At 36.5% G+C, this 13,016-nt stretch overlaps 3 protein-coding genes across 3 annotated transcripts; 1 reads left to right on the top strand and 2 right to left on the bottom strand.

Moving 5' to 3' along the window:
* The first annotated feature begins 1,921 nt into the window (after nt 1-1,921).
* On the top strand, nt 1,922-5,023 carry LOC143587731 (26S proteasome non-ATPase regulatory subunit 13 homolog B-like). The gene is made up of 6 exons (XM_077068937.1): nt 1,922-2,113; nt 3,498-3,944; nt 4,024-4,116; nt 4,194-4,390; nt 4,479-4,578; nt 4,656-5,023. The coding sequence occupies exons 1-6, from the start codon at nt 1,964-1,966 to the stop codon at nt 4,839-4,841; spliced, it is 1,173 nt and encodes a 390-aa protein (XP_076925052.1). The 5' UTR covers nt 1,922-1,963; the 3' UTR covers nt 4,842-5,023.
* A 113-nt stretch (nt 5,024-5,136) lies between these two features.
* Nucleotides 5,137-7,122, bottom strand: LOC143587730 (protein AE7-like). Its single transcript, XM_077068936.1, has 5 exons — nt 6,960-7,122; nt 6,757-6,862; nt 5,658-5,757; nt 5,518-5,563; nt 5,137-5,428 (listed from the first exon to the last, which is right to left on the bottom strand). Exons 1-5 carry the CDS (start codon nt 7,087-7,089, stop codon nt 5,328-5,330), a joined length of 483 nt encoding a protein of 160 aa, XP_076925051.1. The 5' UTR covers nt 7,090-7,122; the 3' UTR covers nt 5,137-5,327.
* Nucleotides 7,123-10,449: 3,327 nt separating this feature from the next.
* LOC143587729 (isoflavone reductase homolog) lies at nt 10,450-11,195 on the bottom strand. Its single transcript, XM_077068935.1, has 3 exons — nt 11,021-11,195; nt 10,728-10,931; nt 10,450-10,633 (listed from the first exon to the last, which is right to left on the bottom strand). Exons 1-3 carry the CDS (start codon nt 11,175-11,177, stop codon nt 10,467-10,469), a joined length of 528 nt encoding a protein of 175 aa, XP_076925050.1. The 5' UTR covers nt 11,178-11,195; the 3' UTR covers nt 10,450-10,466.
* Nucleotides 11,196-13,016: the final 1,821 nt, after the last annotated feature.

Below are 13,016 nucleotides of genomic sequence, written 5' to 3'. Positions count from 1 at the left end.
TGTGTAAAGCGATTATTGTTGCCTAAGGTTTTGTCTAGTTGATCTAGTTGATCAGTCTGTAGTTAACCGTTAATGATTAATTTGTTAGGTTGCATGAGATTACTGTTAGTTACATACTTGAATTCCTGGGTGTGATTTGCTTTTGTTAACTGATTGAAACTCGTTTACTTGTTTGTTTGCTTAATTCTCTAAATTCAACTTAACTGCTTGTGTGATCAGCACTAAAAACCAGTCACTTTATAATTAGAAATCTGTTACACGAATACATTGACCACATACTCCTTGTGATACGATACCCTACTTGCTCTAACTATTTAGAATAATTAGGTTTTTGATTGACTCAAACGACGTTCATCACCAACCACCTCCCCTCCATTACAGCTAGTCCACCACTTACCTCCACATTCAAATGACTTCCGACCTCTCCACGCCAAACAGCTGCCGGTAAATCACCGACATGAAGCAGGGACTCATAGTGTAAAGAAAAGGGAATGTCGAAACCTAGGCGGTGAAAATTTCAAATTAGGGATACAAGTTGACTCCGCTCATAGAACACAAATTGCAATTTACTCTTTGGGTTTTGTTTTTTATACAGAAACCCCAATTACCTTCACACCCCTACATAGAAATGAACCTTCTAAATAATTACAAAAACGTCACCGTATAAATTTGGACACACATGTTTATAATTCTTCTCACGCTTTTTCAGGTCTTGGGTCTTTTTAGAATATCCAAATTCCCCTATATAGATATAGATATATTAATTTTGTATAAACAATGTATATTATTATCTTAAAACCTAAAAATTGCATAGGTTTATTATAATAAACATAAAAAAACGAAGAATGAAACATAACAAATAGATATTCCAGTCATCAATGAGGGGCGACCCAGCTGGTCTGTGACATCTTGGTTTTATACATGGATGGCAATGAGGGGCGAAACCACGTTAAGCATAGAAGTGCCTCTGTGTGGAGTTTTTCCAAGAAACACCCCTTAATCCTGATGCCATGTGAGACAACATACTTGCAAGGGTTTGGTGTAATGGTGTTCATCATATCGGATATCGGTTATTCCGGTTGTTTAGATTGGTTTGTTCAAATTTGAATTTTTTTCCTAGATCCGAAAACCGAGCCAATCCAAATTCTCTAACCAAACTGAATTCAATTGAAAAAGCCGAATTTGTATATATATCATGTGCAACAGCTAATTACCAAAAGACAAAACATAATGCAACATGCATAAGTCTTAAAACACAAAATACAAAAATATAAAAATAATTAAATGAAAAAAAAAATAAACAATGAAACTTCCAAATCTTTCATTTCACTCGGTCGAAGTCCTCATCTCTACACTACCAAAATAAACATGAACAAATAAATAAAAGATTAGACTTGAACTTGTAAGTATAATATAAACCAAGTTTGACAATTAAAAAAAACATTTAATAAACCTTGATTTTAGAGATTGAACGCCTTATGCGTATATTTACATTTTAGGGTTATGATTTTAAAATGGAAACTCGGAGGGTTGTGTTGGGCGTGAGGATATCATAAAACTTATAGAATTATATTAAAAAAACCCACATTACCTAGATCGTATCAAACAAACCTAATAATCCGAATTCAAAATTTTCGAGATCCGAAAACCGATCAGAAAACAGAATTGAGAATTTGGATTCGGTGAATATCCGATCCAAAAACCGAATTCATAATTTGTATTGGTTTTTTTTTGTTACGGATACAGTTATGTTTAAATTTTATTTTTCGGTTATTTTGAACACCTTTAGATTAGGGCGAGCCGACAATTCAACAGTTGCCGGTTCTTAAACAAATAGATATCCGGGTCGGGTGAATATCCTGAGGTTTATTGGGGCAAAAGAAAACATCACCAACAAGAGTTTATACTTTATACCTTCATATCAAATCTCCGGTTCATCGTCACCGGAGTCAGTCAGTCGGAGATGGCTGCTCTTCAGTACCTTGATTCTCTTCGTACCACTCACCCTGAGCTTTCCGAATGGTACAACACGCTTGCTGATTTGTACCAACGGAAGCTATGGCATCAACTCACTTTAAAGCTCGAACAGTTTGTTGCTCTCGCCGTTTTTCAGGTCTACTTCTCTACCAACCAATCATATGCTTATTCATTCATTTTTTTTTATTGTAGTAATTTATAACGTATTGTTTATGCTATTAACAAAACTCAACATTTGATCATTAAGTTAGTTTGTATTGATGCTTTATCACAATTAGGGCTGTTCACGAGCCGAACCTAAGGAGGGCTTGCTCATGCTTGGCTTGTTTACAAACCGAACCGAGCCAATAGGCTCATTTACAAACCTAGCCAAATCGAATGAGCATTTTTTGATCGAGCATTTTTCGAGATCTATTTTTGTTAGTTTAAAATTTTCTATGTAAAATACAGTTAAAAAAGATTCTATATAAAACAAGTTTGAAGTTGAATTTAATGTACCTGAAAGCAAATTAGTAGCTTTTAGACAAGCTTCCGGTAGCTTGCCATTTTCTATAATAAACAAGTTTGAAGTTGAATATAATGTACGGTATTCTGTACCTAAAGACGAACTTCTAGTAGCGTGAAAACTTGAACCAAGCAAATGAAACTATGAAAGTGACAGAGAGAGGGAAATTTTTAAGGAATTAAGAATCTGTATATTTATATGTATGTGTATCTATACTATTTAATAAATAAAGCTTTCTAATGCCACATGTCATCACTATGTTTATCCTTACAAAATTTTCCCTCTTCTCTCTCATATTAATTACATTTCTCTTTTTAATATTTCATTTTTAATTTTTAATAGTTCCATCCTAATTTAAAAGAATTAATACCATCATAAATAAATATGTTAATTTGTTTAATATAAAATATATTGAATTAGTTATTAATATTAGATTTTTATAAGTAACCAATATGAAACGGGTGGGTTTCTTTAACCTGTTAAAGTATTAAACATTGTTCATGTCAAAACAATTTAAGATTAGAATGAGTTTTGGTCCATGAGTTGATTTAAAAAAATAGTCATTCACAACTAAGTTTTGATATAGAAAATAACAAATAAATAATTTATGATTTATGAATTTACTAACAACTTTTTATTTCCAAATTGCGTAATGTGTAATTATTTTATCGTATAATATATCTTTATATATGTGATACATTTTTTTTGTATTTCACATTATGTTATTATTTTAAAAATTTATTTATTCTAGCCCGTGTGCTACACGGGTAAGTAACCTAGTGTGTGTATATAAATAAATTAAAAAATAATTTGAGCCAACTGAACGGACATTTGCTCGTGCTTAGCTCTTTTGCAAACCGAACCAAGTCGTTTGGCTTGATTACAAACCGGGCCGAAATCGAGCAGTTTGGACTTTGGACAGCTCTAATCACAATAGAAGTTTTTTTTATTATCACAATTTAATGCTTTAATATGAACAGTAAACAAATAATTCTGCATTTAATATTTGTTTCAGGCTGGTGATGCTCTCATACAACTGTATCAAAATTTCATAACCGACTTTGAAACTAAGATCAACCTTCTGAAGCTGGCACACTTTGCTGTTATAGTCTCTCGCCAATACTCAGAGAAAGTAGTTGCCATCAGTTATCTTGATGGGGTGATTGAAAAGCTCAGAGCTACAAAAGAGAGCCGTATTGAAGAACCGGTTCTTTACATTAAGACGCAGATAGCCATGTATAATCTTGAGAAAGGAGATCCAAAGGAGTGTAAGAAGCTTCTAGAAGACGGGAAGAGTACACTTGATAGCATGACCGACATTGATCCATCAGTGTATGCTAATTATTATTGGGTGTCGTCTCAATATCATAAATCCCGCCAAGAGTTTGCTGAATTCTACAAAACTGCTCTTCTTTATTTAGCATACATTTCAGTCGAGTCTTTATCAGATTCATTTAAGCTGGTATGCAGTTACTTATGGTCTTGAATGTTATTTTTTTCTGTAAGATTCGTTTTTTTTTTAATATTTTGCATTAATATAGGATCTTGCTTTCGATCTATCCTTATCTGCATTGCTGGGGGAGAATGTCTACAACTTTGGAGAGCTACTCGCACATCCAATTCTGAGTATAACCGTATATTGGCATAATGATTTCTTGTATTTACTTGTAAATTTGTGAAATTTAATATTCCTTCTTTTGAGTTTGTGCAGATAAAGAGTTTATTAGGGACAAAGGTTGAATGGCTCTACTACATCCTTGAAGCATTTAATTCTGGAGATTTAATTCGCTATCGAGAATTATGTCGTGTTCATAGTGCTTCACTTAATGCTCAACCTGCTTTGGTTGAAAACGAGAAGAAACTTTTGGAAAAGATTAACATTCTCTGTTTGATGGAAATTATCTTCAGGTTTGTTACCAAGATCCTTATACTTTTTTATTACAAACTTTATAAAAGTACAAAAAGTAATCGTTTATTATAAACCGTTTGCTTGCAGTCGACCATCAGAAGACAGAACTATCCCACTGCAAATCATTGGGGAGCGAACAAAACTTTCAGTTGAAGATGTTGAGTATCTTCTCATGAAGAGTTTATCTGTAAGTTGCTAACTGTTATCATCAAAACTTAATGTGTATTTAAGTTCATACTTGTGAATAATTTGTTGTTATTGCAGGTTCATCTGATTGAAGGAATAATCGATCAAGTTGACGGAACCGTTTATGTTTCATGGGTGCAACCGAGAGTTTTGGGAATTTCTCAAATCAAGTCGCTACGTGATAGGCTCGATAGTTGGTTGGGAAAAGTGCACACTGCTTTGGTATCTGTGGAAGCTGAAACACCTGATTTGGTTGCAACTTAAGTTCTTGCTTCTATCTATGTAACAATCTCTTCAAAGACCAAAGAGATATAGCTTTGGAAAGAGATTAGGAGACTAACGTTAACTTGATTCGGTTCAACTCTTTGTAACCTTAATCTTTATAGTTTTTGATTTGTTAGTTGCATACTAAAAATGGTCTTGCGGTGTTTCTTTTATGTTACATATTGAAGTATTTAGCTTAGCCTTTCTGGTTGTTACAAAAATAAATAGAAAATGAAGCTTGAATATGCATGTTTTAAGATATATGGTATATCATTCATGTGTTAACAAGAAAAGAAACAATGATGATGATTGAGCTGAATTCTTCAAGATCAATAATAATAACTTAATACATTTCTCCGAATAACTGTCCACGAGTATACAAACATTTAAAAAGATATGAAAAACAAACTGTTGCTAGAAGAAAACTGCAAGTGTACAAATACTCAAATGAGTGATTGGTTCTTGTATTGAAATTCAATTCAACATTCATTCATAAGACGGGGTTAAACATTCATCAACCATATCGACGAGATTAGGGTTCTCCAAAGCTGCAGCGACACGTTCTTTATCATTCAATTGTTTATTCACTGCATATCAAAAAGAAAATGAAAGTTAGCATCCTCATCCAAATCTTTAAAGCAAAAGTCTAACTGCCAAAAACAAGGTTATCACAGACCTGCATCTTCAGTTGCGTGAGTCCCCGGAGCCACCCTTATGTCAACCTGAACATATAGAAACACTAAGTTCAAAAAATATTTCAACATATAGAAACAATGGCACCTTAGCAGTATGTAAAAGTAAGTAATTGTGGCAGACCTTGAAACGAGAAGGCAGGCTGCGCATAAGCTTAACACGCAAACAAAGGCCAATAATGGTCGCCATGCTACAATGCTCAACCGTTGGAGTGAAAGTCACACTGAAAGTAACAAGAAAGTAATTATGTTTCTTTTTACTTCCTGACGAAAATTACCAAAATAGACATAGTTGACCAGGTTTAAAAAAAAGACACTGAAATTTAGCCTACATCTTTCTAGATGTTCCCTTTTTCGCCCAATCAGAGCGCGTCATGTCAGACAAGTTGGCTAAGCCGTAGCCGGCACTTTTTGCCACTGAAAGTAGGGGTGTCGTTTTTACCCTAAACCTGAATACTAAACCCGACCAGAATTAACCCAAACCCAATTAAAATAGAACCTGACCAACCCGAACCCGATTAAGACAGAACCCGAAACCCAAAGGTAGAATTCAGTTCGGTAATTGGGTTAAAAAAAGTTACCGGTTATCCTGATTAACCCGAATTTACATAAAAAAGGTCAACTACACATACACACATACATAATCAATAGAAAATCTAGTTTTTCTCCCACATATTTTATTTTTGTTGTTTGTATGTATGTAAGCGTGTATATATGATGTTTTTTTGTTGTGAACAAGACGATTTAACGTTTTCTGTAACTGCGTGAGTTTGAACTTTAGACTAATGATCATATTGAGAGTTTTTATAATTGACATTTTGTACTTACCATCTAATGAATACCATGCTAAGTTAGTGTAAAGTATGCATTCCAACTTGCACTTAGAAACCCATATAATACTGATTAACCCTACCAAAAAGACCCGAAACAGATTAACCCAAATCTTATTTGGGTCGGCAAACGAGTAGGATTCCCATAACATAAAACCCAAATAAGCCGACCGAAAAAATCCCAAAACCCGATCAAAAACCCAAACAACACCCCTAACTAAAAGACATAAAAAGGCACTATCGGACTTACGTTCTGACCAATCAGGGAGCAACACATGTCACTTGTAGGCCATATTTAGCCCACCCAATAACACGCGGCTTAGCCTACGAATTATATTTACCGACTACGCTTTTACATTTTAGCCTACGCTTTGGGTGGAAAAAAAAACTCACCGAACATAACTTCGCTTGTCATCAACATCAATAGCGTCTTCCGTGATAACTTTAAGCTCTTCTAGAGAATAAGGATGCTCAGGATCCTTAATATCTCTAATATGGTGTAAGAATATTAAGGATAACACAATCATATTGTACATCAAATTATGCATATAATATTTCATATAATAAAAGTAAAGCAATTAACTTAAAAAGGATATCAAATATTTCCAACTGGTCAATGAGTTCAGGTTCATATTCATCAAAACCCGCATCACCGGGTCGGGTTCGAACCGGGCGTTCCTTCTTTTCATACACAACAGGGTTTGCGTTGATTAAGGCAGGAGCCATATTTTGTAATCAATTTGTTGCTTTCTGCAGTTATTTATTTGGGTTTTTAGGGTTTTGAAACATTTGGTTTTTTGAAATAAAAATATATAGAAAATCAGAGATGGAGAACGAACCTGTTAGAATTTAATTGAATTTGCAAAACCCTATTATATTATGTGTTGTGTTTGTTGAAGCCGTGAATGAATTTGTAACACAACACTTTGATCCCGTTTATGTTGTTCTCAACAGGTTTTGTCAGAAAAATAAAACCCGGTTTGTTTTCTTTCTTCAACATTGAACCGGGTTTGTTTATATATCCAATAAGACCCAACAATCTTATGAGTTGTGACAAAACACGAAGTTCGATTAATTTTGCCAAGGATGCAAATGAGCCGAGCTGTTTGTAGGCTAATTGAGCTTGGATTGATAAAAGGCTCGAAATAAGCTGACCCCGAACCTCAAACAAAGCTTGTTTAGTTATTAAGTCAGAACTCGAGACTTATTGGGAAGCTCCATTAGGCTGAATGGATGAGCCTGGTGTATTTTTAAGAATTTGCTCTTTTGAACTTATGTTTATTAATTTTACATCGCACAACCTAGGTCGAGCATAGTTTTAGCTCGTTTAAGATACTACATGAGCTCAAGCTAAGCATAGGCTCGTTAAATTATATAAAATAACTAAAAATGTTTTTAAATTAATTAATAAATAAAAAAAAATAAAAAAGTCAAGCCCGAACTTGAAAAAAATATCTCATGAGTGGAAATCGAGCTTTAGAAAAAGAGCTCGAAATGAGCCGAGCTCGAACTAGAGCTCTCCTAAGTCTAAACGAGCCAAGCTTAGGCTCGGCTTGTTTATATTCCTAGCTCGCATGCCACGATACTGTTCTTTTCTCACAACATTATCAAATTAATTCTTCCCCAATTTCTTGATTTATCCAAATAAACCTTCTTTATTGATTTAATATGAAAGACGATTTTAAGGTTAATCCAAGTTTTAATTCCAGATTATGTATATCGCGGACTCTGTAATGCTGGAAATTCATTCACGGCTTCAACAAATACAGGTGTCAAGGAACAATTATTTAATGGGAAAAGCCCCAAAATAGCCCTTTAATGAAGGGAGAATCTACACGGTTCCCCTAAAATCGTTTTTTCATATTTGTCACTCTTCAAACGCATCGCCGACGATGTGTTAGGTAGTCTTGTCGATGAGTTAGCTAACGCATAGACAACGATGTATTAAGTCTCCAAACACATAGTCAAATATGTTTTAGGCCTCCAAACACATAGTCCACGGTGTGTTAGGCCTTTTTTTAATATCATATTATTATAACTAATTTTTCTTATATTTGGTTTTTCTTTTACTCCCTATGTCTCATTAAAAGCGTTCACGTTTTCTTTTTTATTTGTTCCATTATAAATGTTTACTTTCAAAATTTATTAGTCAATTTCCAAGTTTACCCTTAAACACACACAACTAACATTAATAAATGGACCCAATTTCCAAGAGCATTATTATCATTTGGTAAATAAAAATAACAATAATTTAATATACCTTAAACTTTGTGTTTTTTAACCTAAGACATTTTGACCAGGACGGAGGAAAGCAATTAACTTAAAAGGATATCAAATATCTCTAACTGATCAATGAGTTCAGGTTCATATTCATCAAAACCTGCATCACCGGGTCGGGTTCGAGCCGGACGTTCCTTCTTTCCATACACAAGAGGGTTTGCGTTACTTAAGGCAGTAGCCATATCTTGTTATCAGTTTGTTGTCCTCTGTAGTTGAACGATTATTTGGGTTTTAGAGTTTTGAAATTGTTTTTTTTTGTTATTAGCAGACGAAAGCCGGCGTGGTTTAATAAATAAAAAGTATAAGATAATATATAGGCTGCGACAGAAACTTAAGGCCCAAGGCTTCCACACTGACCTAAAATTAAAAATCGAGTTTGATATGTCTCTACGTGTAAATTTTTTGAAGTTTTTTTATACAACTTTTTTTTTTAAAAGAAACTTTCTTAATCGGAATAGGCTAGGTTTGGGAACGACCATAGCACAATGTAATAATTTTACTCATTGGCACATGTAGTTTTCTTCATAGTTGTTGTAAACGGCGACGACCATTAATTGTGCGATAAAATTGCTATGGAGGCTAATTATATAGAGTATGGAGATGGCAGGTAAAGAACATACACAGTTTTAATCACTTAGGGTGCATGGAGTCGATGGAGTATTGGGACGTGGCGAGTGAGGTGGAGGGTCGTTGATGAGTTGCCGAGGTGGAAGGGAGAAGAGCGGTGAAGGCGGGTGGGTGAGACCAATGAAGTTGATTTGAAGGCAACACAATCGATTCCCGCTTGACCTTAGGCCATGAGGTATACATTCATGCTTCTTAACTTCATGTAGGCGACATCATTCACTTTACCTTTTTTTACTTCGTCTCACCTAAAGAAAATGGTTTAACCTTGCTTATCCCCTCAAAAGTTATTTAAAAAGAATTCTTAAGTTATTGTGTGAGTAATGGCGAAGGATAGTTGGGGCCATGGGTGGCCCCCGAAACCCTCCGATTTTTTGCACGACAGTGTAAATTTACCCGTTTTTGTCCGACATTTTTTATAAATAGTGAAAATTTACCTGTTTTCAATTGAAAATTTGATCCCGCCCCCCTTCGTTTACGGAATTTTAATGTTTATTTTGGTCTGGCCACCTCGACATCTTTGTCCAAGTTTTGCCACTGTGTGTTTAAAGTCCGTAATTTATGTTTAACGCCCTAACTCACGAAGGGGATTTTAAAAGCTTAGGGGATTTTAAAGTCTGTAACCCGTCATGCCTTTAATGCCCAAACTCACGAAGGGAGTTGTGTCTCACTCTTTAACATTTGCCAAATCAACTTTAACGCTATGAACATTAAGATACACCTAAGACTTATAATTTATGTTTTGTTTTTTTAATTAATGAATGGAATTCTTGTTACACTTAACAAAGAAATATGATGGGCGTTTTCTATTTTCAATTTCACTAAATATAAACTGATTATAAATTATAAGAAACAAAATTTTATTCCAATTCCATTCTTTTCGATTTAACCCTTATTTCTCAATCCTTTATTATATGTTACTTAATTTGTGATATTGAACTTTAATGTACCATTTATTGTTTATTACAGTATCTTTTTTATTAACTTAGCCTTCATGGGTTTTTGCAAGTACTAAATGAACAAAAAAGGTTGTCAATGCAATTTTTGATAGCTACCATTCAAACAAGTATAGTTTATTACATTAAAGAGATAGTATGTTTATTTACCTTCCAAATGAACAATAGCGGGTACACACTTGTATACATTAAATAAAATACACGTTTAAAACTTTAAATAGCGATGTAATAACGTGACATGAATTAGAGATATCGACGCAAATACTCATCAACACTAGTGTATCGGACCTCTGGATAGAGCTCAGAAGCTTCCTCACCCTCTTCGCCAATGTTAAAGTTCATCGAACAACCTTCATAGTAAATGTGGTAGATACGTGCAAGTCCAGCTTTAGCAGCCTGGTCACACACCTCTGTAAACATATATATAAACACAAAAACATTAAGCCAAAACATTGTTGATTTATAGTTTGTAGCTTTATTATAAAATCACTTAAAGACACACACCTTCCATGGAAGCAAGAAAGTCTTTAGTAGATATGTGCACTTTCTCGAATGTTTGATTCGTAAGTTTCTCCCATTTCTCAATCAACTCGTTGTGCGTAAGAATGTTCTTGTGTGGCCGAAGATACAACGTCTTGTTCAACGTGCGAGAATCATCTATGGACTTGATTGTATATGTTGCAACATCGTCCTCATCCATGAAAACAACTACACAAGTTTTAAATAAAATAAAATATTAAATTTAATATATAGATGTGCTCATTTCAAAACCAATATATGGTAATATCGTATCGTACCCTTTTGATTACCATCACCAAAAATAGACACTCGGTCCCTTGGTGGCACAAGGGAGCCCGGCTGGGAAAGGTTGCCAACAAAATAACCCCCTAGGCAGTTTGCGGAAATGTAAGTATATGGAATCTTAGCGTCTTCTATAGCTTTTCGTATAACCATCTTGTCCGCAAAAGTCTCCTTTCCATATTTGAAGAAACACTAATTGACCCCGGGCAGATTACGGATAATCTGGGGGTTAAATAGATGTTTCCCACGAGGGGTTATGTCCGGCAAAGATGGTTCTTCTGGTGACCTGCAAAACAGACACCGTGAGCTCGTCACTGAGAAGGGGGGTACCTCCTTGTGACCACCCTCCGGCGTGAGAATCAGACTAGATTGCTCTTGAATATAAGTGTATATTAAGAGATTGCTAGAGAAGATAAGATGTGATAAGGTAATGTAATGTGTCCATACCATTCCAAGGTGTTGGAGTATTTATAGCCGAAGGTAGGTTTCCAAGAAGGTACAGCCGGCTGCATAGTATTCCTGTTCTGCCAACTGTGGGCTACGCACATGCCATGCTGGCAGTTGGTGGGTAGGCAGCGGCTGATAGGGACCAGGCCGGCTGTGTACTATTCCTTTTCCACCAACTGCAGGCTATGCACGTGCTACGACAGGTTGGTGAGTAGGCAGCGGCTAATAGTGACAGGGGTTGGTGAGTAGGCAGCGGCTGATAGTGACCAGGCCGGCTGTGTACTATTCCTTTGTCACAGTGAGCTGTCGCTGCTTTGGTCAGACCTTTTGTCCATACCTCGTCAGGTACAGTACAAAAGGTCCTCCAGTAGCGTACGGACTGGCTCATTTGGGCGGGAGTATTCCCGACTTTGGGCGGGAGTGTTCCCGGCTTGCTCACTCCTTCTTCAGGTGACATTACTGAATTATTTAAGAGTTAAGTGCCTTGTGCGTGTAGCCTTGCTGCGCAGGTAGCCTTCCCTGATGGCTTGTATCCGCAGCTGCGGGAACAGGCGGGGTACTTCACCATTGGGAGGCTTTTCCTGCGGGAACAGCTTGCGTACTGCGCGTAAGGACGTCACGTCTCTGAGCATGGTGGGTCCTGCGGATCCAGTTGGTTTCTGCGCAGACGTCCCTCTTCAAGGTGAGTCTTGCGAGTTTAGCCTTTGCGCAGATGTCCCTGTTGAAGGTGAGTCTTGCGGGTTCAACTGCGCAGACGTCCCTCTTTGAGGTGAGTCTTGCGGGTCCAACTGGGCTCTGCTGGGACCTACATCTTCAAGTCCCCCCCAGTCCAATGTTCTTCTCATGAATTGTTAATAAGTGAGGTGAACTTTTGGACTTAAGCAAAGGGTTTTGAAAAGGGTTTAGTTTAAGGTTTTCCATGGGGATTCTTCCCGCGGAAGTCCTAATGTCACGTGCAGAAATTCCCGACTTTTCTGCTTGATCTTTGGGTATGATGCGGGTAGGTCTGTAACCTCCTCGCAAGTCAGGAGCGTTGAGTTCCACTTGTGTAGATTCTCTATGAGGTTTTGGTAGTTTTGAACATAGTGATCAATTATGTTAAAACAACCAATTCCATCTTGGAGCTTCAAACAATCTAGTTCTCGACGTTCCCGCTATGCGGGGATGTTATTCCCGTTTCCGCAAGCATGGCCCAGAAGATCCTTCTTGGTTTCAATTCCCTGCGGAGTGCTAGGTATGTGAAGGGTTTCGCCTTGACACTGTACCCGCACTCGTCTTATAGTTACTTTACTTCCAAGGTATTCCTGGCTTCAATTCCCTGCGGGTGCTAAGTATGTGAAGGGTTTTGCCTTGACCATGTACCCGCACCCGTCTTATAGTTACTTGGTTGCCGAGGTATTCTTGGCTTCAATTCCCTGCAGGTGCTAAGTATGTGAAGGGTTTTGCCTTAACACTGTACTCGCACCTGTCTTATAGTTACTTGGTTGCCAAGGTAAGGGGTATAGTCCCGCTTACTTTTGAATATTTTTGAAATTCGAAGAGTTG

This window comes from Bidens hawaiensis, unplaced genomic scaffold, assembly GCF_021521415.1.
Source record: "Bidens hawaiensis isolate Kalapana, Puna unplaced genomic scaffold, B.hawaiensis_p1.1 tig00035854_1, whole genome shotgun sequence".
Classification (NCBI taxonomy): domain Eukaryota; kingdom Viridiplantae; phylum Streptophyta; class Magnoliopsida; order Asterales; family Asteraceae; genus Bidens; species Bidens hawaiensis.
The sequence above is the reverse complement of the archived record's forward strand: the minus strand, read 5'-3'. Positions and strand labels throughout refer to the sequence as shown.